Source organism: Malus sylvestris, chromosome 15 (genome assembly GCF_916048215.2).
Source record: "Malus sylvestris chromosome 15, drMalSylv7.2, whole genome shotgun sequence".
Taxonomy (NCBI): domain Eukaryota; kingdom Viridiplantae; phylum Streptophyta; class Magnoliopsida; order Rosales; family Rosaceae; genus Malus; species Malus sylvestris.
In genome coordinates, this window is record NC_062274.1 from 52,685,525 (window position 1) to 52,713,342 (window position 27,818).

A 27,818-nucleotide genomic window follows, 5' to 3' on the forward strand; every position below is an offset into this window, starting at 1 on the left:
ATCATCGATATTTTAGACATTACTAAGTTACTCATGTATCTTGCCATGCAACGTATAAAGTGTAAAATATTGTACTAATTCATTATATATAAATGATTATGGTGTGTTTAAACTTCTTTCATTAATTACTACATATTTTCTACACTCACAATATTTGCCAGCTCGCTATATAATCAACTTACATCGGTTATATCTATCATGCAATGCATTTCCTTCCAATTTTTTGTGATAAACTAATAGATAATTGACTAAATAAACATCTTGCAAAGTTTCAATAAAAATTTCCAAGTTTTCCTTATAATTTCCGTGGTTTTTATTCAATTTTTATCAATATCGATAATATCTCGATATTTCTATCGAAATTTTCGTGTTTTTGAACTACTGATGTTTCCGATATCATCGATATTTTATGGGATTGGTTGGCGAGCCACGTGGGGCCCACTTTGTTTTTTGTCCCCCGGCCTCTCTCCTCTCTGCTCTCCCCGAGTTCTCTTTCTCACCTCTCCCTCTCTCATTTTCAGTTCTTTCTCTCTCTTTCACTCTCAAACTTTCTCTCTCAGATTTCACTCTCTCGCTAAGCCTCCCTATCACTTCCCCGTGAACCCACACCCATACACACACCCTCCTCGACGTCGACAACCCTGCCACCACCATCGAGGACTGTTCTTCTCTCTCTCTCCGTCGACTCCGTGGGCTTCAGGACACCCAAAACCCTCTCGACGGACCCGTGGTTTTCGAGGTGATTTCCGGTCACCTCACGACGGTTTGAAGGTACAAAAACTCTTCTCCTCACTGTAAATTACATTTTGGCACCTAGGTCGGAGTCTAGGGTCGGGTTGTGCAGCCGGCCGGAGCTGGGGAAACTCCGGCATCTTCCCCGTCGAGACAGGCCTTTCAGGCCATGTTGTAAACCAGGGCCTTGGGCCTTCACCCAAGCCCAAGCCCTTTCGAGACCCAAGCTTTAAACCTTTAATTAAAGGCCTGCGGGCCGTTTAACACACGGGCCTTAAGCCCGTCAGGCCTTAAGCCCGTCAGGCCTAAGCCCAAGCTCCTTTCTTTCTAGTTTTGTTTTATTTTTATTCATATTTAATTCTAAACGCCCTTAGGCCGAATTGGTTGGGGCCGTAAGCCCAAATCGGAAACCCTTAAAACCCTAAGCCTTTTTCCTCCTAAAACTTGTCCACACAATATAATTACGTTGATTTTATTTGACTTTCTTGTCATTATAATGGAATTTGGATCCTATCCGGATTTTACTGTTTGAAGTCCAAGGATCAAAAAATCCAAACCCTTGGTTTGAATGAATGAGAAATTGAAGCTCTGTTTTGTATGAGGTGATCTAGTTAACGAGTTAATATGGACCATTAGATTCAATTTGAATGTTCAAATTGCTTGGCCTCTAAATCAGGACAAAATCCAAAGAGGATCTATGTCCATTATAAATGGAACAATGTGTTTTTTTCCCCGAAGGTTTTCGAGCAAAAAATCACACATCCTAAAAGTAAAAGTATGGCTTACTTTTAGCTACACTTCTTGAAACTCAATTTTAATCTCACCTTACTCCTTGTTACTAAAAGGTCATCATTTTACTTCTGAAACTCAAAGTTCGCTTCACTTATCCTTGAAATTCAATTTTGATCCCATTTTGCTACTTGAAACTTGAAAGTCATCTCTATAAAACTAAAAATTCGCTTCACAATAGCATAAATTTGTTAGTTTCTTATGTGGTTTAGATTAAGGTGCATCAGACTAATCAATTTCTTTTTTATTCATAATTTGATGGTAAAAAACAAAATCTCAAGCTACAAGTTCACAAATAATTTTTATATTTTGAAAACGTAGCGTTATAACTTTATCATCGATACAAGCAAAAACTTTTTTCTCAATGTAAAACTATTAAGCTATCAATTTATCCACTAAGAAAATTACTTAGAAGTTGAATTATCAGACTAATTACATCCGAAATCCATGACTCTGGCGATTTCCCCATGTGCACTAACAGACTAACAAATTCCCATCCCCATCGCCATGTGCAAGTGCAACTAACTCAAACCGTTCTGTTATATATGTAACCAATGAACCAAAACATCTGTTCTGTTATATATGTAACCAATGAACCAAAACATCTGCTCCCGACAAGTATATTTGTTCAAAACTTCTATCTCTGCAACCTTCGAATTCTTGCTTATGTTTCAATGGCGGACGATGTTTTGGCAACTTTCGTCGATGACGTAATGCAAGTCCTCATTGTACCTTCGTTAAGGGTGATGGAAGCATGTGAGCTTTACCGAAATATTTTTAACGCTCGTCTAGTTCGATTTGTCAATTTCGAGATTCCGAATAGTGCTTTCGTTGAGGTTCAACTCAGAACCAGCGTGTTTGTCGTCATTGATTTTCCGTGAGTAGTTTTTGTTGTTTTGATTTGAACATATTCTTGCAAATTTTTGACTAAATTCTTGATTGATTCGGGCAGATTCAACATCAATTCCCAAGTTTTTCACCGCGTCTATTCGTCGGACGTGAATGCTTTCCTAAAAGAAAAAATATTAAATGTTAAATCAGCACGAATAGACGCGTCTAACCATTGGACGTTGATTTTATTTGTTTTAGGAAAGCATTCACGTCTGACGGATAGACGCAATGAAAAACTTGGGAATTGATGTTGAATATGCATGAATCAATCAAGAATTTAGTAAAAAATTTGCAAGAATATGATCAAATCAAAACTACTCATAGAAAATCGGTGATGCCAAACACGCTGGCTCCGAGTTGAACCTCAGCAAAAGCACTCTTCGAAATCTCAAAATTGACAAATCGAACCAGACGAGCGTTAAAAATATTTCGGTAAAGCTCACATGCTTCCATCACCCTTGATGGAGGTACGATGAGGACTTGCATTACGTCGTCGACGAAAGTTGCCGTAACATCGTCCGCCATTGAAACAGAAGCAAGAATTGGAAGGATGCAGAGATAAGTTTTGAACAAATGTAATTGGCGGGAGCGGACATTTTGGTTACGTATATAACAGAACGGTTTGAGTTGAAGCTCAAGAACTTATTACTCGGAAGGTTTCGAAGATTGTAAGGCTAAGGGCCAAATTCTTTTCCACCATGCTGAATGGGATAGAGTTAAATCGAGGATTGATAATCTTTTTGTAAAGCCACATATTTTTTAAGAATTGTATTTCTTTTTCGTCAGTTCTAAATAATTTAGAGAAGAATTTTTTTTTTCGGACTCAGTGGCATTGGAATTGTTTTGGTAACCTACACTTTATTAGGATGGTTTAATTCATCTTGAGCCAAAATGAACATAAAAAATCACGTCTAGCAAAAGCGCTTATAAGAAAGAAACGGACGTACAAATTTGTTTAGAATGCAGACTAAATAAAGAAAATCATACCATATGCATATATGTTGGTCAAAATGCGTTGCACAATCATCATCATAATTTCTCAACTTAATTACGGATTATATAGATGTACAATATTTTAAATATTAATTTTATGGTATAACTTCAATTTTTTTGTTAATTAGACAATTACTGATATTGGTTGGACCCCACCTGTTTTCTGATTTCCCAAATGCTAGTAAGTTGGAAAGCACATGCTTTGGGAAGAGTGCAATTTCGTTCTTCCCCTCCAACCCCTCTTGGTAAACACCCCATGGATAAATGAGTTTGTCAAGTAAAAATGGAAAATCTAATTTAGAATTTGATTAATTTTAAAATTCTGACGTGTACAAAAGCTAAAGACTTTCCACCAAAATTGTCAGGAAACAATGAAAGGGAAAAAAAAAGGCTGCATAAACAAGTTTTTCTGTTTATAATAACAGTGTTTTATTTTATTTTTTCATTCAAATTTATAGGGTTTCAATTAACTAATATAACTTTGTATGTTAGTCGTTTCCTTCCCCACGCAATATAACGTGCCCTAAAAGTTCAAAACATTCATGAAATTCAACACTCTAAAAGAAGCTGAAACGTGTCTTGCTAAACAAATAAAACTTGAAGACAAAATGCAATTAACTTTTGTTTGTACCACTATTACTAAAGGCCACAACTAGCACACGCGTAATGTATAATCCTCCAAAAACATGAGTTTTGGCTACCACAAAAGAAAGACGTGCTGCACAGACACAGAGCCCGAAAAAGAACCAACTGCCTGCTATCAAACTTCTCTTGAAAATTCTCATGAATTCTTAAGAACTAGAATCTACTAAAAAAGTAACTGCCATTCATTAAATTTTTCTTAGTTAACCTTTTTACGGCACATTATTTGGAAGGGTTCAAGGATTGTAAGGCTAAGGGCCATCTTTGGCCCCATGCCCGGATGGGGAAATTTTTCAACCTGATCAAAATATCAGCTGCAACATTGTTGTAGATGACACTCCAATATCTTTTGAGACAAAGTTGAGCAGCCAGGATTTCACGAGGTTGTTGCAACGAGTCCACTGTTGGTATTCAATTGTGGACGTCGACTCAGGCCTTTTAATGGCTCCTTTGATGAATCCTTCTTTGTTCTTGGCATTGAGGGCCATGGTCATGGCTCGGCTCCAAGTGGGGTAATTTTCGTCATTCAATGGTTGTGTGACGAGAATCGCTCCAGGCTGATCGGAGTGATGAAGGTAGAGAGGATCACTGGGATCTTTGTATTTGGTGTGTTTGCCGGAAGAGTCAGTTGCCATGTCGGCGAGGAGTGGAATGCTATAACTTCTTGGTGTGTTTGAACGCCAAGGATTTTAGGTTATCAGGTTATCAAAGAGGTTCAGCTTTGATACCATGTGAAGCTTAGAATTGTATATCTTTCACTTATCATTTTGCTGCAATGGCAGCATTGTTTTATACATCTTTACATACACGCATGCATTAAAACAAATAAAATAAAAAGGTGGTGTCCTTGCTGCCCATGATGCAGCAATACAGATGCAGAAACACATATCTAGAAATCATGTGCAGCTGTCAGCAATACAGATAGGAAAACACAGATGTAGGAATCATGTGCAGTCTAGCTGTCAAGGAATGTTGTATCCATGTGCAATATTCCTTCTGTATAGGTTGCAATCATCAATGGAATTCTTTCACCACTTCCATTTCAGCTGCCATAGAACCCAGTTCATTCTCACAGGCTATACGCGACCCTCAATGGCGTTTAGCCATGGAAGAAGAATTGGCAGCCCTTGCTGCGAATAGGACGTGGTCTCTTCAACCGTTGGCCCCTGGAAAGAAGTCGGTTAGATGTAAGTGGGTCTACAAAATCAAATTTCGATCTGATGGGTCCGTTGAGCAGTATAAAGCACGCTTGGTTGCCAAAGGTTATAGCCAAATTGAAGGCTTAGACTATCGCGAGACTTTTGCTCCGGTTGCAAAACTGACTACAGTCCGCCTACTTCTTGCCGTTGCCGCAGTCCAACAATGGCACCTTCACCAACTTGATGTTCACAACGCCTTCCTTCATGGTGACCTTGTAGAAGATGTCTACATGTCCTTGCCCCATGGTTTCGGACGAAAGGGGGAGACACGAGTTTGTAAACTTCATAAATCTTTGTATGGGCTTAAGCAAGCCTCTCGTCAATGGTTTATCAAACTCTCTTATGCTCTTAGCAAAGCCGGTTATTAACAATCCAAGGCAGATTATTCATTGTTCGTCCGAAACCATGATGGTAAATTCACTGCTCCCCTTGTCTATGTTGATGATATTATCCTGGCAGGAAATAACATACAAGCAATTGAGGATACCAAGTCTTTCCTTACGAAGCAATTCAAGTTGAAAGACCTTGGCCAACTAAAATATTTTTTGGGCATCGAAATTGCTCGCTCTAGCAAGGGGATCACTCTCTCACAACGAAAATATGCCTTTGAAATACTTGAGGATGCAGGTTACCTTGGCGCAAAACTAGCCATATCTCCTATGGAGCAAAACTTATCACTCAGAAAGGACGAAGGACAATGCATTATTGATCCTTCTTCTTATCGACGGCTTGTTGGGAGACTAATCTACCTGACAATCACGCGCCCTGATTTGGTCTATGTTGTCCACATTCTTAGTCAATTTATGGAGAAGCCTCGAACTCCACACTTGGAGGCAGCCCACCGAGTCTTACGATACGTTAAGCATACACCAGGGCGAGGTATTTTTCTCTCTGCAAGAAGTCCAATCGAACTGAATGCTTTTTGTGATGCGGATTGGGCCAGATGTCGTGACACACGACGTTCTACCACTGGATACTGTGTATTTCTTGGAGAATCCTTGATCTCCTGGAAAAGCAAGAAACAAAACACTATGTCACGCTCTAGTGCAGAGGCGGAATATCGCTCAATGGCAGCAACTTGTTGTGAAGTCACTTAGCTGAAATATGTTTTACAAGACTTGGGTATCAAACATAAACATCTAGTCAAGTTGTATTGCGATAATCAAGCAGCACTTCACATCGTTTCGAATCTGGTATTTCACGAAAGAACCAAACACATAGAAATTGACTGTCACCTTGTACGAGAAAGGGTTCAAAGTGGTATGATCAGGACATCTCACATTTCAACCATGAAACAACCAGCCGACATCTTCACAAAGCCACTGAGCTTACATCAGTTTACGACTTTGCTCTGCAAGTTAGGAATAATCAACATCCATTCCAACTTGAGGGGGAGTGTTGAGTAAACCTGTCAGAGGCAAAAGAATTCCATTGATGATTGCAACCTGTACAGAAGGAATATTGCACATGGATACAACATTCCTTGACAGCTAAACTGCACAGGATTCCTACTTCTGTGTTTTCCTATCTGTATTGCTGACAGATGCACATGATTTCTAGATCTGTGTTTCTGCATCTGTATTGCTGCATCATGGGCAGCAAGGACACCACCTTTTTATTTTATTTGTTTTAATGCATGCGTGTTTGTAAAGATGTATAAAACAATGCTGCCATTGCAGCAGAATGATAAGTGAAAGATATACAATTCTAAGCTTCACAAGGAGAGTTAGATATTTATAAACTAGCTAGAGCAAGGGAAAAGAAGACAAGAGACCTAAACCAAGTAAGGTGCATCAAGGATGAGGATGGAAATGTTCTTGCTACAGAGAACGCGGTCAAAGACAGATTGAGAGGTTATTTTCATAATCTTTTCAATGAAGGACATGAAATGAGTACTTCTTTAAGGGAGTTGTCTAACTCAGAAAAGTGTAGAAACTACTTTTTTTATCGTCGAATAAGAGAGAAGTGGTTGTAGCTTTAAAGAAGATGAAGCACAGAAAAGCAGTGGGCCCAGACGATATACCGATCGAAGTGTGGAAAGTTTTGGGAGAGACAGGTATAGCATGGTTCACTGACCTTTTCAATAGGATTTTGAAAACGAAGAAGATGCCAAATGAGTGACGAAAGAGCACTTTAGTGTCTATCTACAAGAATAAGGGCGACGTACAAAATTGCATGAACTATAGGGGTATTAAGCTAATAAGTCATACAATGAAGCTCTGGGAGAGAGTCGTTGAGCATAGATTGAGGCAAGAGACACGGGTTTCAGACAACCAATTCGGGTTCATGCCAGGGCGCTCAACCATGGAGGCAATCTATCTCTTACGAAGATTGATGGAAAGATATAGAGATGGGAAAAAGGATTTACACATGGTCTTTATAGATTTGGAAAAAGCGTATGATAGGGTCCAAAGAGACATTCTTTGGAGGATTTTAGAGAAGAAATGAGTATGAGTAGCATATATCCAAGCTATAAAGGATATGTATGAAGGAGCAAAGACTGCCGTAAGAACTCATGAAGGACAAACCGAAAGCTTCCCCATAACTGTATGATTACATCAAGGCTCATCCTTAAGTCCTTACCTTTTTGCGTTGGTAATGGATGAGTTAACAGGACATATTCAAGATGATATTCCTTGGTGTATGCTTTTCGTAGACGATATAGTGTTGATAGATGAAACTCAGGAAGGGGTAAATACGAAGCTTAACCTTTGGAGAGAAGTGTTGGAATCTAAAGGTCTTCGCCTAAGCCGATCAAAGACAAAATATATGGAGTGCAAGTTCAATACAAATGGAGGCCAAAATGAGTTAGGGGTGAGGATCGGAGATCAGAAAATACCAAAGAGCGATCGTTTTCGCTACTTATGATCTATCTTGCAAAAGAACGGATAATTAGATGGAGATCTCAACCATAGAATACAAGTTTGATGGATGAAGTGGAAGAGTGCATCCGGCGTGTTGTGTGACCGCCGTATGCCACTGAAGCTCAAGGGAAAATTTTATAGGACGGTAATAAGGCCGGCGATGCTGTATGGCACAGAATGTTGGGCGATGAAGCATTAACACGTACACAAAATGGGTGTAGCGAAGATGAGGATGCTTCGTTGGATGTGTGGGCACACGAGAAAGGATAAGATTAGGAATGAGGATATCCGAGGTAAAGTATGAGTAGCCGAAATTGTTGGAAAGTTGAGAGAAAATCGGTTACGGTGGTTTGGACATGTGCAAAGAAGGCCTACTGACGCTCCGGTTAGAAGATGCGACTACGGGACAGAGGTTCAGGGCCGAAGGGGTAGAGGAAGACCTAGGAAACTTTGGAAGAGACTCTAAGAAAAGACTTAGAGTATTTGGATCTAACGGGGGACATGACACAGGACCGAGCACAATGGCATTCTAAGATTCATATAGCCGACCCCACTCAGTGAAGAAGGCTTTGGTGTATTTAACACAATACGTTGGAAATGAAGCAAAGCTTATTTATTGATATCTCCGATAAGTTACAAATATGTACATATACATGATGGAGCCTTCACGAAGGTTGCTTAGGAGAAGTCTCAGCAGTCGGTAGAGCCCCAGAAAGAGAAGGCACCAGAGGGGAATCATTCGGAGCCTCAGCACTGGACAGAACCCTAAAAGGAGGAGGCATCAGAGGTTGATCATTTGGAGCTTCATTATGCGGTACAGCCCCAAAAGACAAAGGCAATAAATGCCTTTGGAACAAACCCACAAACCGCTGATGATCAAGTAAAACCTGACCATCAGATTCCTTCATCTGGTCAAGCTCCTTCTTCGTGTTTGTAGCATAGTTATGTGCGAGCCGGTGTAACTGTTTATTCTCATGCTTGAGCTCTCTAATCTTCTGTTTGAGACTCATCACTTCAGCCGCCAATGATTCAACTTGGCGGGTTCGAGCAAATAGGCGTTGGGCCATATTAGGCATAGAACCTGCACACTGAACACTCAGAGCCAGAGAATCCTTAACAGCCAACTCATCAGACCGTTTGGAAAGTAGTCTGTTATCTTTGGAAGTGATAAGGTTCCTGGCCACCACCGCAGCGGTCATATCATTCTTCATTACGGAATCCCCAACGGTAAGAGGACCAGTAGGGGATAAGAAGGACGGGCGCTATATGTTGTCTGGAGAAGGCGTGGTTGCCTCTTCAACAAGGTTCAAGTCGAAACGTGGTCGGAGGGGCTAGACATTTTCAAAGGTGTTGAAGAGAGAAGAGGTCGGAAAAATCAAGATCTTAGAAGTGCAAGAAGGGAGCTTCTACTGGTGAAGATTCAAGTGTGCTTTGGAACTTAATGCCAGCCTCTATAAAAATCTACACTTGATAGAGCTTCCAAAATCGAAGAGGCGTTTGCTTTCTCAAAAGCTGGGCTCAAAGACCACGAAGGCCGATCTCAGAAATCGAAGAGGCTTGCTTTCTCAAAAGCTAGGCTGCTTAGAGACCACGAGGGCCGATCTCAGAAATCGAAGAGACACCTGTTTTTTTCAGCCTTGTCAGCACCTGTCACATGCACTCAGCTTTGCTGAAATTACGGGCATTATGTTGAAGATTTCTGGTGAAGTAGAAGCACGTGAATCTTACTGTTCAATCATCCACTTTTCACACGCATCATCAGCTCATGGATACCGCAGATAACTTTGCCAAAGATCTTTGACAAAGTTTAGACACGTGAAGCTTGCAGCTCCCACTACATCGATATGACCAAAAAGGGTAAAAGAATAGTAAAGAAATAACACTAACAAAGTTTAGACACATAAATTTTGAAGGTCTAGCTATCATATTATTACCGACAAGGGTAAAGGAACAGCACCACTGTTGGATAATTGGAAAGTCCCTGTGTGTCAACCTTTGTGCTCCGTGGCCAGGTAGACTAGCAAACATGCCCAACATTTACTCACATTCGAGAAAACACTCCAAACAAGATTGCTTGCTCAAAAATCGAAGAAGCACCGTCCTCCGAATCTCGAGAACCAGACTCCCTCAAGAAAACACTCCCAACAAGATTGCTTGCTCCAAAATCGAAAAGGCATCGTCCTCCGAATCTCGAGAGCCAGACTCCCAACATGATTACTTTATCAAAAATTGAAAAGACACCGTTCTCCGAATCTCGAGAGCTAGACTCCCAACATGATTGCTCTCTCAAAAATCGAAAAGGCACCGTTCTCCGAATCTCGAGAGCCAGATCCCCGACATGATTGCTTGTTCGAAAATCGAAGAGGCACCGCTTTCTCAACTTCGAGAGCTATATCTCCTTGGATAAAGCTTGTCTGTAATCTTCACACGCAACATTGGCTTTCCATATACCACATACTACTTTTTCAAAGTGCTCTGACACACATGAAACTAGCAGCTCCCACTACCGTGATATGACCAAGCAGGGTAAAGGAATAGCATTACTAGTTGTTAGGGAGACTCCTATATATGTCGATCTTCATCCTCAACGGACAGGCAGACCTGCAAAAATGCTCAACCCTTCCTCATATCTGAGAGGGCACTCCCAACGAAGCCTCTCGAAATACTCAGCTTTCTTTTCCCCCGATAATACCTCTGCAAACAAGCTACACCAGAGCAAGAGTATCTCATATCATCAGGGTTAAAAGCAAGAGTATCCCATATCATGCTTTTTCCCTATATTTTCCTTTGGCCTTGTTCTTACCTGCAAGACAAGGAGAAAGATAGCAATCAGTCAGCACTTGGAATCAAGCTTCCAGTCAGGAACTGACTGCCTGAAACCCCTTACCTGATTACTTACCTAGCATTGCTCTCGAGTACTCATCTTCAACATCTTATGCTTCCAGATAAGATACCACATCTGCTTGAGGAACCGATAGGGAAAGTGAGAAGGATACAAGGAAGCATGTGGAGACAAGCGTAACAGAACACGTGCCGATACATCCATTACTTTGTCAACAGCAAAAGTATCCCGTATCAGCAGGGTCGAACGTACTCTAGATTTGATGGACTTGTTTTGACCCTCAAATTCTTCAGTTGGCCTTATACTCTGGAAGAAACCAGAAAACCCTCCAGCCCAGTTCAAGAATAAGCATGTGGAAAGTTACTTCTTCAAAAGCAAAAGTATCTCATATCATCTATTCTCTTTTTTTTCTCTTTATCCTTCATGCTGCCTACAAGATAGGGAGAATGAGAACAATCAGCCGAAACTCGAAATCAAACTTCTGATTTGGGACTGATTGCTTGGAGCTCTGATTGCTTACCTTGTCTGTCACCTCTTTCAGCAAATCCCCTAGCTCGGCGACTTGGGGGACTCCTACTACATGGTTTGTATCGCGTTTGACCAAGCCTGAAACTACAAGTAAGCTTTAAGTGAAATTGATACATTACCTTGTGCATCTCCACCAGTTAAAGATACCACCCCTAGATGGAGGAAGAGTACTTCTAGAGAAGATACCACATCTACCTATGAAACAGATAAGGCAAGTGAAGACGATACCACACTTCGGTATTTAGAAGTTTCGTGATTACGAGATCATTCTCTCATAATATTTCCTAATGTCATTTGTATTAAATCATTCACTTGTACTCACTAAAGGAGAGCTTGAACCTATGTACTTATGTAAACCCTTCACAATTAATTAGAACTCCTCTACTCCGTGGACGTAGCCAATTTGGGTGAACCACGTACATCTTATGTTTGCTTTCCTGTCTCCATCCATTTACATACTTATCCACACTAATGACCAGAGCAATCTAGCGAAGCTCACAAACTTAATACTTTCTGTTGTACCAAAGTCCTCACTGATTTTGTGCATCAACAATCCTTAAGTCCTTACCTTTTTGCGGAGATCAGGAATACCAATGAGCGACCATTTTCGCTACCAAGGATCTATCTTGCAAAAGAACGGAGAATTAGATGGAGATCTCAACCATAGAATACAAGCTGGATGGATGAAGTGGAAGAGTGCATCCGGCGTGTTGTGTGACCGTCGTAGGCCACTAAAGCTCAAGGGAAAATTTTATAGGACGACAATAAGGCCGGCGATGTTGTATGGCATAGAATGTTGGACGGTGAAGCATCAACACGTACACAAAATGGGTTTGGACATGTGCAGAAAAGGCCTATTGATGCTCTAGTTCAAGGATGTGAATACGGGATAGAGATTCAGGGCCGAAGGGGTAGAGGAAGACCTAGGAAAACTTTGGAAGAGATCCTAAGAAAAGACTTAGAGTACTTGGATCTAACGGAGGACATGACACAGAACCGAGCGCAATGGCGTTCTAGGATTCATATAACTGACCCCACTTAGTGGGAAAAGGCTTTATTTTTGTTGTTGTTGTTGTTGTTATAGAGTTATGGAAAGATATTTTAAAAGAAAATCACAAACCAATTGTCATCTTTAATATCAAGAGACTAATCAACTGGTGGTGCTCCAAAACGTAATTGTGAGGAAATCAACTTGTCAGAAATTCCCACATACCCGGGGTTACGAATTTCAATTTCGGATTACAATCCTAATGTTCGAGTTCAGGTAGGTAGAGCATACTTACAAAACGGTCATTGCCAATCTAAAATTCATAAATTTCCTCAAACAAATTTTTTGTGATACGTGGAATATAGGAACCTTGACGGGAAAATCTATGGAAGTATTAGAAGTTATGGTGAGGAGAAGGATAAATATTATGTGCCTACAAGAAACTAAGTGGGTTGGGCGTAAGGCAAAGGATCTAGAAAACTCAGGGTTTAAACTATGGTATTCGGGCACAAATAGAACGAGAAACGGTGTTGGCATCATCGTGGACAAGATCTTGACACAAGATGTTGTAGATGTCAAGAGGGTAGGAGATAGAATCATGGCAATCAAGATTGTAATAGGACAAGAACTTATCAATGTGATTAGTGCGTACGCACCTCAAGTAGGGTTGGATACGAGTTCGAAGGAGAAATTTTGGGAAGACCTCGGAGACTTGGTGCAAGGAATTGCTCAGACGGAGAAGTTATTTATAGGAGGAGATTTAAATGGACACGTGGGCAGGGAGACATGCAACTATAGAGGTTTTCATGGTGGCCATGGTTTTGGGGAGAGAAACGAGGATGGGGAAGCTATCTTGGATTTTGCAATGGCATATGATCTCTTCTTATGCCATTGCAAAATCCAAGATAGATGGGGGTAAGGCTAGCCGACATTCATCTCTTCCAGACCCTGCGTAAAGTGGGAGCCTTGTGCACTGGGTACGACCTTTTTATATGATCTCTTCTTAGCCAACACCTTCTTTAAGAAGAGAGAAGAACATGTGATCACCTACAAGAGTGGGTCGTCAAAAACACAAATAGATTTTCTTCTAATGAGGAAAGGGGATCGTATAACTTGTAAGGATTGCAAAGTTATACCAGGAGAGAGCGTGGCTAATCAACATCGCTTGTTGGTGATGGATGTACATATCAAAAGAGTGAGAAAAAAGAACAAGACTTGGAAGTGCCCAAGGACTAGATGGTGGAATCTAAAAGAAGAAAAACAAGTCATTTTCAAAGAGAAAATAATCACCCAGTGTGTGTGGGATAGAGAGGGGGAAGCTAACCAAATGTGGGATTCTATGACTAGTTGTATCCGAAAAGTAGCAAAAGAGGTTTTAGGAGAGTCCAAGGGCTTTGCCCCACACCAAAAGGAATCTTGGTGGTGGAATGAGGAGGTACAAACAAAGGTGAAGGCTAAAAAGGAATGTTGTAAAGCCTTATACAAGGATAGGATCGATGAAAATGGTGAAAGGTATAGAAAAGCGAAGCAAGAGGCGAAGAAAGCTGTGAGAGAAGCTAAGTTAGCGGCTTATGACGATATGTATAAGCGACTAGATACCAAAGAAGGAGAGTTGGATATCTATAAACTAGCTAGAGCAAGGGAAAAGAAGACAAGAGACCTAAACCAAGTGAGGTGCATCAAAGGATGAGGATGGAAAGGTTCTTGCTACAGAGAACGCGGTTAAAGACAGATGGAAAGGTTATTTTCATAATCTTTTCAATGAAGTACATGAAAGGAATGCTTCTTTAGGGGAGTTGAGTAACTCAAAAGAGTGTAGAAACTACTCTTTTTATCGTAGAATCCGGAAGGAAAAAGTGGTTGTAGCTTTGAAGAAGATGAAGCATAGAAAAGCAGTAGGCCCAGACGATATACCAATCGAAGTGTGGAAAGTTTTGGGAGAGACAGGTATAACATGGCTCACTGATCTTTTCAATAGGATTTTGAAAACGAAGAAGATGCCAAATGAGTGGCAAACGAGCACTTTGGTGCCTATCTACAAGAATAAGGGCGATGTACAAAATTGCATGAACTATAGGGGTATTAAGCTAATGAGTCATACAATGAAGCTCTGGGAGAGAGTCATTGAGCATAGATTGAGGCAAGAGACACGGGTAATTAGATGGAGATCTCAACCATAGAATACAAGTTGGATGGATGAAGTGTAAGAGTGTATCCGGCGTGTTGGGTGACCGTCGTAGGCCACTGAAGCTCAAGGGAAATTTTATAGGAAGGCAATAAGGCCAGCGATGTTGTATGGCACAGAATGTTGGGCGGTGAAGCATCAACACGTACACAAAATGGGTGTAGCGGAGATGAGGATGCTTCGTGGGATGTATGGGCACACGAGAAATGATAAGATTGGGAATGAGGATATCCGAGGTAAAGGAGGAGTAGCCAAAATTGAAGGAAATATGAGAGAAAATCGGTTCCGGTGGTTTGGACATGTGCAAAGAAGGCCTACTAGCGCTCCGGTTCGAAAATGTGACTATGGGACAGAGGTTCAGGGCCGAAGGGGTAGAGGAAGACCTAGGAAAACTTTGGAAGAGACCCTAAGAAAAGACTTGAGTACTTGGATCTAACGGAGGACATGACACAAAACCGAGCGCAATGGCGTTCTAGGATTCATATAGCCGACCCCACTTAGTGGGAAAAGGCTTTGTTGTTGTTGTTGTTGTTGTATTAAGAAGGTTCAATAGTGCTTGATTTGGCGAATTTAAATTGACCCTCCTTCAAGGTTTTCTGGCTACGCCATTGCAAGAGGTCACCCTTGGTTGATTCCACAACCACAAGATATGCATGGCAGGCAAGCTTTGCATAGAACAGACGCTGATAAGTTACATGTGACTATACATTCTGCGACCGTGAAGGGTCATATGAGACATAACCAGTCCCTAGTCTCGACTAACTGGAGTTGTCTTTTGTAAAATATAACATCAGAATATAAAAGATCAGGACCACGGAGGCAGTGCAAACGTTTTGGTAGCGGATCGGCAGATAAGACCTTTGGGACATAATATTCATACTGCCTCATGATGAGTAGAGACACGCAAGGGAGGAGAGATGAATGGGCAGTTGGCTTCCGAAAGCGTGGACGACCATGTTGGTTGATTTTCTCTACGCTAGCCAACCAACCGTGGCTAGAGCCACAACACCTCTTATGAAAAGGCACTTGTAACCGAACGTTGGTGTAGGCTTTGCCTTCTGCAATGTTGTACGGTACTAGTTCTCGGTCGGTCGTGATTGGGTTGCGGCAATCATCGACGTTGGGGACCAAGAGCAAGGGGTAGTATCTTAGGGCGGCAATCATCGACGTTACAACCGTAAGTGCAGGTTCAGACGAAAAAGAGGTTAGGTTTTCGAAGAAGTATTTTGAGGTTTGGCCTCCATATTTTGAGGTTTGGACTTTGGCCTCCATAGGAACATATTTAATAAGCGGGAATCCGAAATTATGAGATTTGTCCATTGTCACTACAAAAATCTGGCCATGAATGCCAGACTTAACGGAAGCGATCTTTCCGTTGGGTACTTTTTTTCAAATGTTTGAAAAGGTTAAAAACTAATTTGAAATCCCACAAAAAATTGGGGTTTTAGTTATTTAATCCTTTTTGTCTAATGTTATGTGTTTTTTTTTTAACAAAAAATATTATCTACGCGGAGTGGCTCTACTAGGCCATAGTACTGAGTGTAAATATATGTGTTAAAACAAATTAATCAAATCAAATCCTATAAAGGAAAGGATACTGACGACCAAGTCCAAGCCTAAAACCCTGGGCACTATAAATTGGGAGGGGACGTAAGTTAGGGCTCTTTCTTCATCCACACTCCACCGGTTTCCTCCCTCTCCGTGTATCCCAAGCTCGCGGTCGTCGGCTTCTCGTCGTGCTCCGAACTTTACGCCTTCAATATAGTCTCCAGTGCGGCTGATATCTTCCACAATGGAGGAAGAGCCAGATTTGATAAAGAAAAAGAAAAAGGAAGCGAAGGTTCGTTCTTTCTTTCTCAGATTTTTTTTTTTCAATTTTGGCTGAGATTTTTATACTTGAAATTGGTACAGTGTTGTTTGCGGAACAAGTTATTGTATTTTCTTTCTGTTTTGTTTTTTGGACAGGCAAAAGAGAAGGAATTGAAGAAGAAAAAAGCTTTGGAGAAAGCTATCAAGCTTCAGGTAATGGCGATTCTTGTGATTTTCTTATGGCTTTTTACACTCTCAACAACGTTCCTTTTTTTTTAATTTTATTATCATTCACTGCTGGAAAATAAAAAAGAAGCTATGGAAAAGAAAAAAAAAAAAAAAAAAAACTCTGGTTCGTGTCGTTCTTTGGCCAGAAATTAATTGTTGCTCGGTGTAATTGCAAAGGGGAAGCAATTTGGGTAGAGGTTTCAGTACAAAAATCTGTTGTTCTGAAAGCTGAGGTCGGGAGTTGTAGTCGCCTTTGGACCTAACGGAATGGAGTGTGACTACCGAGGTTCTAAAAAACGTTAGGTGCTAGTCGGCCGGCAGACTAGAGCCTAGCGCATAGGCGGCTAGGGGGGTCTAGGTGGGGGCCTAGACAGACTAGGCGGATTTAAGTAAATTTATTATATATTGTATAAATAAGTACCTATTTATACTTAAAAAAACACACATAATTGTATTAGGATACATAAATTGCGACATAAAATGACATATAAATTATAAAGTATTAGAACATATTGAAAACATGGGGAACAAGCATATAATAAGTGTTCATCCAAGTATTCAACAAGTTTCTTACATTTTATTGAAAAATCAAAATGCAAAATCAAAGTTATCGATTTTCTGTCTAAGTGAGAGTCGCAACCTAGGCTGGTGCCTAGGCGGATGCCTAAGCAGGTCTAAGCGTGCTTTCTTAATTTTCAAACGCTTAGGGACTAATCGGGGGGGGGGGGTGACCCAGCGCCTAGGGCCTAGACGGCGCTAGGCGGGAATTTTTAGAACAGTGATGACTACAAATTTGGTCCTGGTGGTTGGAACTATACATAATTGAAATTTGTAAAGGACATACTAAACAAATTTGGGCACGAGGCCGGGTCTGTAGACGCAAACTGGTTTTAGATGCAATTTTTTTTTTTTTTTACATAAACATAGAATAACAATGCCATGATGAACTGCTAAGGGTTTATATATTTATTTTAAAAATAAGATCATCCAGGAGCAACAAGCATGTGCTTCTACTTCGAAGACGAGTAAAAAGAAGAATGTAAGGCTTTGGGATGATGAAGATGAAAATGCAAAGGATCCAGGGACTCCATTTGGCGAGAAGAAAAGGATGGCTAGTCAAATGACGACAGGGTACTATCCGAAGGCTGTAGAGAAGTCGTGAGTGTACTCATATTTTCACTATTAATTCTCCCATAAATTGTACTTGTAGTTTCTTCGTATTTCTTATACTAGTTAATACAGGTGGTATGAGTGGTGGGAGAAAATGGGGTTCTTCTCAGCGGAATCTAACAGCTCCAAACCTCCATTTGTGATTGTGAGTGTCATACTGCTCCAAACTAACTTGTTCATGAGTATGCATTGATATGGATAAAGTGAAAAAAGAGTGAGAACATTAATCAGGTTTCACATAAATTGCAGGTTTTGCCGCCACCCAATGTAACTGGTACCCTTCACATAGGCCATGCGCTCACCGCTGCTATTGAGGTCATTCTTTGCATAAATTCCTGACTTGTGCTCTTCATCGGTAAGGGTGTTCATTGAAAATTGATGTGATTTTGTCATATGCAGGACACTATCATTCGTTGGCGGAGAATGTCCGGTTACAATGCCATGTGGCTGCCTGGAATGGACCATGCCGGGATAGCAACACAGGTTTTGTTCCTTTTCTCTTAACTAGCAAATGGTTTTATTGTGCCACAAATATGAATCTGCTGTATATTTGGCCTTTTTTGGGTGTAGGGGATGTGTCCTTTCTTATTAGAGCAGTTCCTTATAGCCATGAGCGACGAATTATCAACCTAATCATATCTTGGCCATATATATATGCATGTAATCTTTGTTTTCATTGATCTGGATTTATCTTCATTACGTATGTATTCGTTTGCTGGCCATGACTTCCAAGTGCGTATTATAGGTTGTTGTTGAAAAGAAGCTTATGAGTGAGAAAAAAATTACCAGACATGATATAGGTCGCGATGCATTTGTGGCTGAGGTAAGCTTGAATTGAAACTAGCTGGACATAGATCCCTTAAATAATTTTGTTCTAAAATTTTCTGAATACATTCATACCTATTCATGTTGTGGTTCGGTAACTTGGTTGTGAAAGGTTTGGGATTGGAAACAAAAACATGGGAGCACCATCTTACAGCAGCTACGTCGCTTGGGAGCTTCTTTGGATTGGTCCCGCGAGGTAAAGGATTTGAGTTTGAAGCTTGGTTTGACTTTTGGATTGAAACACAGTATTGGCAGTCTCAATAAACGAAGATCTCTCTCTGTTCTTGACTTAGTTTTTCTTTTTCCTACACTTTAGTGCTTCACGATGGATGAGAAAAGATCAAATGCTGTGGCAGAGGCTTTTGTAAGGCTTCATAAGCAAGGACTTCTCTACAGGTATGCTGGGCATAGAAGAATATTGGGGGAGCACTTCTTTGTTTATTATGTGTTTTCCAGCTCAGAGCTCTATGCTAATCTGAATCTAAACTTTCTTGATAAATACAATGTAAGGGATAAGCCGTTACAAAAGTTTTGCTAATTTCAGAGGAGAACGTACCACTGGTGTGCTGTTTAGGTCTAACATTAATGTGACGGTGGATGCTAGTACTTATTTAGTCAGTTGGGATAAGGATTGAAACTTGACAACAGTGTACACAGATTGACTTATATAATCATCGACATCTATAAGTTTATAAATTACCTTCTTGTCTTTGAATTTTTCTTCACTTTGGCTGCTAAGCTTTCTGGATTTTGTTGGTATGTTTTGTTTGCAGGGATAATCGCATAGTCACTTGGGATTGTGGGTTGCTTACAGCAATATCTGACATTGAGGTCAGCCTTCTTCTTTTACCTGCATATTTTTCCTTATTTTTGCAGCATATATTTATGGAAATTTTTTGGGTCTGTATAGGTGGATTATATAGATATTCAAGAAAGGACATTACTGAGGGTTCCTGGATATGAGAACCCTGTTGAATTTGGCGTGTTAACTTCATTTGCTTACCCTCTGGAGGAAGAACTTGGTGAGATTGTGGTGGCCACCACTAGAGTGGAAACTATCCTTGGTGATACTGCTATCGCTGTACATCCTAATGACGAGAGGTATAGACACCTTCATGGAAAACATGCCATCCATCCTTTCAATGGAAGAAGGATTCCTATAATATGTGATGAAATTCTCGTTGATCCAGAGTTCGGTACTGGTGCTGTGAAGGTAAGGTTTAACATATAAGTTCCAAGTGATTGCATTAAATTTTTTTTCTGGTTTATGTTTCAGGGATGTAAAGATCCTTATGCTCTCTCTCTTTGCCTCCTGCAGATTACCCCAGCCCATGATCCTAATGACTTTAATGTCGGGAAGCGCCATAATATTGAGTTCATTAACATCTTTACTGATGAAGGAAAAATAAATCAGGAGGGTGGAGAATTTGCAGGAATGCCACGTTTCCAAGCCCGAGAGGCAGTGACTGAAGCACTAAAGAAGAAGGTATATATTTTACATGACTACATTCCTTTGAAACTTGTATTGATTACGAACATACTGCATCATAGTATCTACATGACTGATACATGTTAACGAAGAGATAAGTGTATTGGTTATTGGTGGCGACCACCTAAGCTAGATTGTTGCTGCCAGAAGTAGCATCTGTGATACTGAATGAAACTCTCCTTTTATTGTTTTGCACTATTTTCCAATTGATACTCTTTCAAGCAATCAGTTCGAAATTGAAATTTTTTGCATTTCTGTCATCCTAGACACTTCACAGAAATTAACTTAATTTACTTGTAATTGCATCACTTATGAACATCACCAGTTTGTTGTTGCACACTCGTCCCACATGATGGAGGGTACTGTCTATTTGCGATTCTGCGTCATTTTCTCTATGGTGTTATGGATGTTTTGGTGACTGTTTTTTCATGGCATTTAGGGCCTCTTTAAAGAAGCAACGAACAATGAGATGCGCCTTGGTATTTGCTCTAGAAGCAAGGATGTTGTGGAACCCAAGATAAAACCTCAATGGTATGTCAAATGCAGTGGTATGGGAAAGCAAGCCCTCGATGCTGCCGTAGATAGTGAAAATAGGAAGCTTGAGATCATCCCAAGACAATATACTGCTGAATGGGAGAGGTAATCTTTTGAAAATACTTCAAAATGTTTCTGGTATCAGTATTGCATAATGAATTTTAAAATACTTGCGATTGGTTTTTGCTCCTTGCTGGTCCTTTGTTGTCAGTGTTCTAAATATCACACTTATTTCACCTAAATATTGGAAAAATCAGCCTGGAGAGCGAAGATTTTCACCCTGATTCAGATAAAAATCAGAGTTTAGGCATAATAACACCGATATTGCCAAATCCTTTCCAAAAATATAGAGTACCCGGATCAAAATATCTTCTGGAATTCCTTGTAATTGAGTAAGCAGAGTAAACTTCCCAACACCCAAACCTAATTAGAGCTACAAGTTAATGAACAAAAGGTCCAAAATGTCAGCGGGAGATAGGTGCATACCTCGCAAGGAAGAAGAAGGCTAGACCCTTTAGGCAAACCGTACCGTGACATTGTTCACGTTTAGTGAAAAAACGATGGATGTCAGAACAAATAAAGCTCAGCATACATTACTGATAACACTTAAAGGATTAGTTTATATTCTACTTGTCATCAGGTGTATTATATTAGATATAAAATTTATATATCTACCACCTATATTGTCGTCGTGTTTAACATTTCCTAAAGTTTCATTTCAATTTTCCAGTGTTTATAAACTTTCCATTATTTCTGTTGACGTGTTATTAATATCGAAACACCCATCAAATTGGCTACCAATATTTCTGTCAGCACTGACGACCATGGTGGTTGTTTTAGCTGTTATTTTGATATTTTCCCAGCCTTTTTATAGACCCCTTTGTTTGAGAGTTCTTTGTTAATGTGGATAGCTGGTTCTCTTAATCTCTATGTGTTCCTTCTTTTTCTGTATATTATCAGTTTACTTTCCTATGAAGGAAAAGAAATAAAAGTTTTTACTTAGTTTTGCTATAACTATCACAGATGGCTTGAAAACATTCGTGACTGGTGCATCTCAAGGCAACTGTGGTGGGGTCACCGTGTTCCGGCATGGTATGTTGTTTATGAGGGTGATAAAGTGGAGGATTTTGGAGTACTTGATGATCGATGGGTGGTTGCAAGGAATGAGGAAGAGGCTCGAGCACAGGCTAGTGGTAGATATGAGGGGAACTTTCAATTGATTCAGGATCCTGATGTCCTTGACACTTGGTTTTCTTCTGCTCTCTTCCCATTGTCTGTGTTGGGCTGGCCAGAGGACACAGAAGACCTAAAGGCTTTTTATCCGACTTCACTTCTTGAAACTGGTCACGATATCCTCTTTTTCTGGGTTGCTCGTATGGTAATGCTTGGAATGACATTGGGCGGCGATGTACCTTTTACAAAGGTGGGCAGAATTTTTTCATACTATTTTGTGTTGCATATTGCCAAAGTTATAAGTTACTAGTTGCCTGACTTTAGAATGTTATTGCATATACTACTCAAGGAGACAATATTTTTGTACTTGGTAAAGCTTGAACGAAAAGAAGTTTTGAGGATTCTTAGCACGCTGTTGTGACGAGATTCCAAATTTTACACGTCTATATTTCTCATAGCTTGTCAGCATGCCCCAGTAGGTGTTTTAGCTGTGTGACTTTTAGGCTTTTCTTGTATGCCACAAGCTACAAACCCCAAACCGGTCTTTTTTTTTTGGTGTTTAGTGCCTTGTTTATTGCGTTTATGGAGAGATTGTGATACAGAGGAAAACAAGCAAATAATTCTGCTATTAAAATCTTTCTGTGATAGCTTTTACATTATGTTTTAGTTACTGAAGTGACAAGTGTACTGTTTCTCGGTCTGCAGGTATATTTGCACCCTATGATTCGTGATGCACATGGGCGTAAAATGTCAAAATCCTTGGGGAATGTCATCGATCCACTTGATGTGATCAATGGTGTTGAACTTGAAGGTCTACAGAAGAAGCTTTTAGAGGGAAATTTGGATGCCAAGGAAGTAGCTGTCTCGGAAGAAGGGCTAAAGAAGGACTTTCCTAAGGGGATTATGGAATGTGGCGCAGATGCTCTCCGCTTTGCTCTAGTGTCTTACACTGCTCAGGTTTAGACTTCTGTCTTGCTTACTACTTTCGTCAGGTACTTCTTGTCTCGCATGGACGGTAGATCTAATCATCTATTTCGTTTTCTTGTCTTGTCAGCATGATAAGATAAATCTGGATATCAAAAGGGTGGAGGGCTACAAAAACTGGTGTAATAAATTGTGGAATGTAGTAAGGTTTTCTCTGAGCATACTTGGGAATGACTATGTTCCGCCTTCAACTGTAAATCCAGATGCGTTCCCATTTAGTTGCCAATGGATACTCTCGGTACTGAACAAAGCCATATCCAAAACTGTTTTGTCACTGGAATCGTACGAATTATCAGATGCAGCCACTGCAGTGCATGCTTGGTGGCAGTACCAGTTGTGTGATGTTTTTGTTGAAGCTATCAAGCCCTACTTTTCTGGTAACGATCCAAAGTTTGCATCTGAAAGGGGCTGTGCACGAGACACTCTATGGTTATGTCTTGACAATGGGCTACGGTTGCTTCATCCGTTTATGCCATTTGTCACAGAAGAACTGTGGCAGCGTCTTCCATCTTCAGGGGATCACAAGAGAGAAACGTCAATTATGATATGCGAATATCCATCCATCATAGAGGTTAGTTTAGTCATAATTGACATTATTTTGTCGAGTTTTTCTCGCGTCCTTTTTGTTTTAAATTTAACTATGTTGGTGATCCTAACTAGCCCAAAATAGAGGCAAATGGTTGCAAAAACGTTCACTTGTTTCATCGCTCTTCTTAGATGTCGCCTGCTTCATCAACTATAATACTACACATAGGAATGGTGTTTTTCTTTGACTGTTGATCGGAAATTAGTATGCGTAGTAACTACCTTTGTATCATGTTATTCGTCCAGTGCTGGACAAACGAAAAGGTGGAATCTGAGATGAACCTTACAGAGTCTATTGTGCAATCTCTCCGTTCACTTGCAAAAGAAAGTCATGAAAGGTACGTCTTGTTGGTGCAGTGCGTGACGTCTTTCCTGTTTCTTAATAACTCTGAACTTCTGATATGTCACGTCGTAAGCTGGATATAACTAGTTACTCATTCTCTTCCCTTGTTTCTTTCAGGCGATCAGCTATTGTGATTTGTAGAACAATTTCGGATTGGAAGATAATCTGCAGCCATCAACGGGAGATTGAAACTCTGGCCCATTTGTCATCTTTGACGGTAAGTATTCCCTTGGAGGCAATCGAGTGTGCATATTGATCATATTTATTGCGGAGGCTTGTCTGCAAAACAAGTGTTTGATGATACTTTAGTAGTAAACACGGTTTTCCATTCGTTGATTTAGGTATTAGATATGATAAACATTTTGATCCCTACAGGTAATGAATGAGGAAGATGGCTTTCCCACCCCTACCGAATCAGATGGATACGTGAAGTCTACTGTAAATAAAAACATTTTGGTTTTTCTGAACGTTCCAAGGGTAAAGGCAGACCCTGAAACGATCCGCGAGAAGATAGAAAGACTCACACTGTAAGCACATTATTCATATTTCTTACTTATGTTTCAAGTTTGCTTCGTTTTTGATCGTATAAAGCCCGTAAAGTATACGTACAAGTGATCAATTTAATCTTGTTATACTTATGACAGGGAACGGGAAAAGCTGTGGTTGATGATAAGTTCTCCAGGTTACAATGAAAAGACTAATGAGAAGATTCAACAAGCTAATGCTGACAAGCTTCAATCCTTGGACGGGGAGATCATGTCTTTGGAAAGGGATGGAAATAATCTCCTTGGAGACTAGACCAATGTGTGTTCCCGACCGCGTTCTGAGGCGGAGTCCCGATTAATATTATCCGCCCGCTCTCATATCTTCTACCTTCAACTCAGATAAAAATGTTTCATTTCTTTCTTTAACATGCCGTTCATTCTCGTGAGTTATTCAATTCTAGATCCGAAACAAACCCTTAGTACTCCGTGCTCGTATCAAATTATGAGACGTGTATATCTTTTGAAGCTCATTTCGAGGTTATATTCCAAATTAAACTAGCCCTTGGTAATCGCTGGAAAGAAAGGTCGTCGGAGTCGGCCTTGTAAGGTCGTCGGGCTGGCTTACGAGCCGATCGAGCTAAGTTCCGGTGTTGCTTCCTTGAATGGGGCTTCAGTTGGGATAATGCTTTACTGATAATCGTAACAGAAGTAGTCGAGCAATAAAAACTAGCAAAGGCTTGAGAGAAGTTTTTTATATGAGTTGTGTGCGTTTGGAGTGAAAGACAACTCTTCCAGTTTAACTGAAACACGTCATTTCCCGATACACCCTTTTTAACTTCTCACTCTTATTATTTATGGCCATCGGATGGAATAAATCGGAAATTTGATGGCCATGAATCAATAAGAAAATCGGAAATTTGACGGCCGCTCCTGCAAAGATCTCAATGAACACAGAAATAACACAAGGAGCTCTCAGTACTTACATCTAATTCAAGCTTTGCTCCACCTATTGCATCACAGGTTATAAACTGTACATGTTTATACTATTTGTAAAGAATTGAAGAGTAATATCTATCCATACATGGTGCGAGTTTTGGAAGAAAATGCAGCAGCAACATCATCTCGTGTACCTCTTTGTTTCGACACAAAAATGTCAAAGTAGTTGAACTGCTGCAATGGATGGGATCTTCTCCCTCAATTTCTGCGTTACTGCCACCCTAACCGTCATTACCCCGGCAGCTGGACCTGTGATGCGGACCTTCACTATAGGTTCCTCGATTGTCACAAGTTCAAGAGATCCACCTGCTGCCCCTACTAAGTAGGGTCTAATTTCTTCAAGTACCTGGAGCAAATTGTATATACAAATACATAAGAGGACATCCCTGAAATCAAGCATCCAATTTCCTCATTTTTTCAGCTATATTTGGAACTCATCTAAACATGAAATTATTAGAATCCCCAGAAATTCAACTAAGCAAAAATTGGTTATACTCTAGGTAGAGGGCATTGGTTATACTCTAGGTAAGCTAAACAGCAGTATAATAATTCAACTAAGCAAAAATTGCAAGGTTTATTGGATAGTGACAAACGGAAACGGTTTTTAGAATCCCCAGAAATTATGAGCCAAGTGAAACAAACACCACTAAACAATTTTCTTATTTATCGTATTGGTTCAATTTTCTATATCAAATTCAAATAAACTCAGAATACTTTTTCTTAAACCTAAATCCAAGCAGCAGCAGTGTAAAATCCCATTCAGATTTATGCGTGAAGCAGGAACTCATGAAAAAGTATATCCAATTTTATTATTAAAGGGGTCTTATGACTTCAAAAGAAATATTACCTTCTCTATATTTTCTTCATTCAGTTCAAGTCCTGTTTCTTTGTCAGCTATTGCTTCCACTGCAACTATTTCAGGGATCTTTTCCATTAAACGACGCTCAATACCCATTTTCATTGTCATAACAGAGCTTGGACAGGAGCCACATGCTCCCTCAAGCTTCAAACGCACCACATTTCCATCAATCTCATGTAACGACACATTTCCTCCGTCAGAAATGAGATATGGTCGGATTTCATCCAATACATTTTCAACATTCTCTGCAGTCAGTGGCAATTCAACCGCTGAATCTGGAGTAGCAACCGCCTTAACAACTGTACAACAATAAAATATAGATAACCATAAGCATCCAACTAGGTAAAACTAAAACGAGACGGAATGGCGACCTGCTACATAGATGATCTTAGCATCTTTACAGAATATCAATCACACACAAACACAAATACTTTGATTTGTGTTTCTATACACCCTTAAAGTGAAAAGAATATTATAAACTCTACTGGCTTTTCTTAATGCAGACATACTTCTGGGATGTAACGAAGTCTTAAACTGGCTGCTAATAAGGCCAAAACTCTGTGTCAAATTATGAAAAAGTGACTACGGCAAAGGTGGAGTGCATGTCCTTATTGAACCTACATATGGGCTTCGATTATTTATTTTATCCAGAAGAATAAGTTGTCAACGTTGCAAATTAAAGAGCAACCGTGGACATCCCATAATGTCTTCTTATTCGTAAGGCTCCATAAGGGTTCCATTTCCTAAAATGTCCAACAAACACCTCCATCTTCGGATTCTCGTACTGACTAATAATCAGATTTCTCACTTGCATTACCTTCAACCTAACGCTCAATTTGGGAATATTCATGCGACATTACTGGATTGACTCACACTAGCATCCACAGAAGCAGAGCAAGAAAAGCATGGCAACCATTAACAACAAAAGTTCGTGTTGCAACAAGGTACACAGAATTACATCATTATATATTTTCGACATCAACAAGTGCGTAGCATATCAATGTTCTAAAGTTGAGTCAGTCGAGTTGCGCAGTTAATTGGGTTCAATCAAACATTACATAATTGAGTTCAATCAAACATTAAAGAAATCTTGAATTCGATAACAGCCGAGAAAAGTTGAAAATGAAATAACTAATACTACTATCTGAAATTGTATCCTATACGAAAATAAACTAATTATATCAGATTGAAAAATACAGCCGATGCTTACAAATCAAACAAACATTCAATTGATTGATTATATATATATATATATATAAAGCATAAAAATCATTGATTTCGAAATAAAAAGAAACTGACCTAGGCTGCGTGAAGGTGAAGGTAACCTAACCCGTGAGCTAGACCGCACCAGATTGCGCCCTCTACTGAAAGATACATAGGAGCCTGAGCCTCCAAATAATAAACTACAACTCTGCAGAAAAAAGGGTCAAAATTCAAAATTAAAAGGGAAAAATATAAGAAGAAGCAATTGATTTGCTTATGAAAGTTAAAGGGAAATCGAAGAAAACCGTGGAAAGTGGTTGTTGGAGTCTGCAGTACGGCGGAGAATTGAGAAGCATCGCTCTCATCTCGAATGAAAAGTATGGCGCAGATTTCTTCTCTGTTCTTTTCGTTTCCTTTCTTCTTGGATTTTCTCAGGAACCAAACAGGTACGTCGCAGAAGAAGAAGCTCGAAGTACCGCCGT

At 40.0% G+C, this 27,818-nt stretch overlaps 2 protein-coding genes across 5 annotated transcripts; one reads left to right on the plus strand and one right to left on the minus strand.

Annotated features, from left to right (window-relative positions):
* Positions 1 to 486: 486 nt before the first annotated feature.
* Positions 487 to 25,034, plus strand: LOC126604763 (valine--tRNA ligase, mitochondrial 1-like). 4 transcript variants are annotated; one of them, XM_050272071.1, is made up of 21 exons: positions 487 to 771; positions 16,419 to 16,493; positions 16,619 to 16,675; positions 17,673 to 17,848; positions 17,933 to 18,005; positions 18,110 to 18,175; positions 18,260 to 18,343; positions 18,606 to 18,683; positions 18,798 to 18,881; positions 19,002 to 19,081; positions 19,459 to 19,516; positions 19,596 to 19,898; positions 20,004 to 20,171; positions 20,614 to 20,813; positions 21,732 to 22,131; positions 22,587 to 22,838; positions 22,936 to 23,436; positions 23,697 to 23,788; positions 23,911 to 24,010; positions 24,169 to 24,320; positions 24,438 to 25,034. In XM_050272071.1, the coding sequence occupies exons 2-21, from the start codon at positions 16,446 to 16,448 to the stop codon at positions 24,589 to 24,591; spliced, it is 3,126 nt and encodes a 1,041-aa protein (XP_050128028.1). In that variant the 5' UTR covers positions 487 to 771; positions 16,419 to 16,445; the 3' UTR covers positions 24,592 to 25,034. The 4 variants fall into 4 exon arrangements, with proteins under 4 accessions (XP_050128028.1, XP_050128027.1, XP_050128030.1 ...); XM_050272070.1 differs by lacking the exon at positions 487 to 771 and having other exon boundaries at positions 15,000 to 16,493; XM_050272073.1 differs by lacking the exon at positions 487 to 771 and having other exon boundaries at positions 15,000 to 16,493; positions 17,682 to 17,848.
* Positions 25,035 to 25,235: 201 nt separating this feature from the next.
* LOC126604768 (nifU-like protein 2, chloroplastic) lies at positions 25,236 to 27,818 on the minus strand. The gene is made up of 4 exons (XM_050272082.1): positions 27,642 to 27,818; positions 27,433 to 27,544; positions 26,122 to 26,432; positions 25,236 to 25,620 (listed from the first exon to the last, which is right to left on the minus strand). Exons 1-4 carry the CDS (start codon positions 27,699 to 27,701, stop codon positions 25,432 to 25,434), a joined length of 672 nt encoding a protein of 223 aa, XP_050128039.1. The 5' UTR covers positions 27,702 to 27,818; the 3' UTR covers positions 25,236 to 25,431.

Coding starts and splice junctions, on each gene's coding strand:
- LOC126604763 (XM_050272071.1), top strand. CDS start 16,446: ATGGAGGAAGAGCCAGATTTGATAAAGAAAAAGAAAAAGGAAGCGAAG. Junction 18,882..19,001: donor CTTTGGATTGGTCCCGCGAG/GTAAAGGATTTG, acceptor CCTACACTTTAG/TGCTTCACGATGGATGAGAA. Junction 24,321..24,437: donor AAGATAGAAAGACTCACACT/GTAAGCACATTA, acceptor TACTTATGACAG/GGAACGGGAAAAGCTGTGGT.
- LOC126604768 (XM_050272082.1), bottom strand. CDS start 27,701: ATGAGAGCGATGCTTCTCAATTCTCCGCCGTACTGCAGACTCCAACAA. Junction 27,545..27,641: donor TCCAACAACCACTTTCCACG/GTTTTCTTCGAT, acceptor TTTTTTCTGCAG/AGTTGTAGTTTATTATTTGG. Junction 25,621..26,121: donor ATGAAGAAAATATAGAGAAG/GTAATATTTCTT, acceptor AATTTGCTCCAG/GTACTTGAAGAAATTAGACC.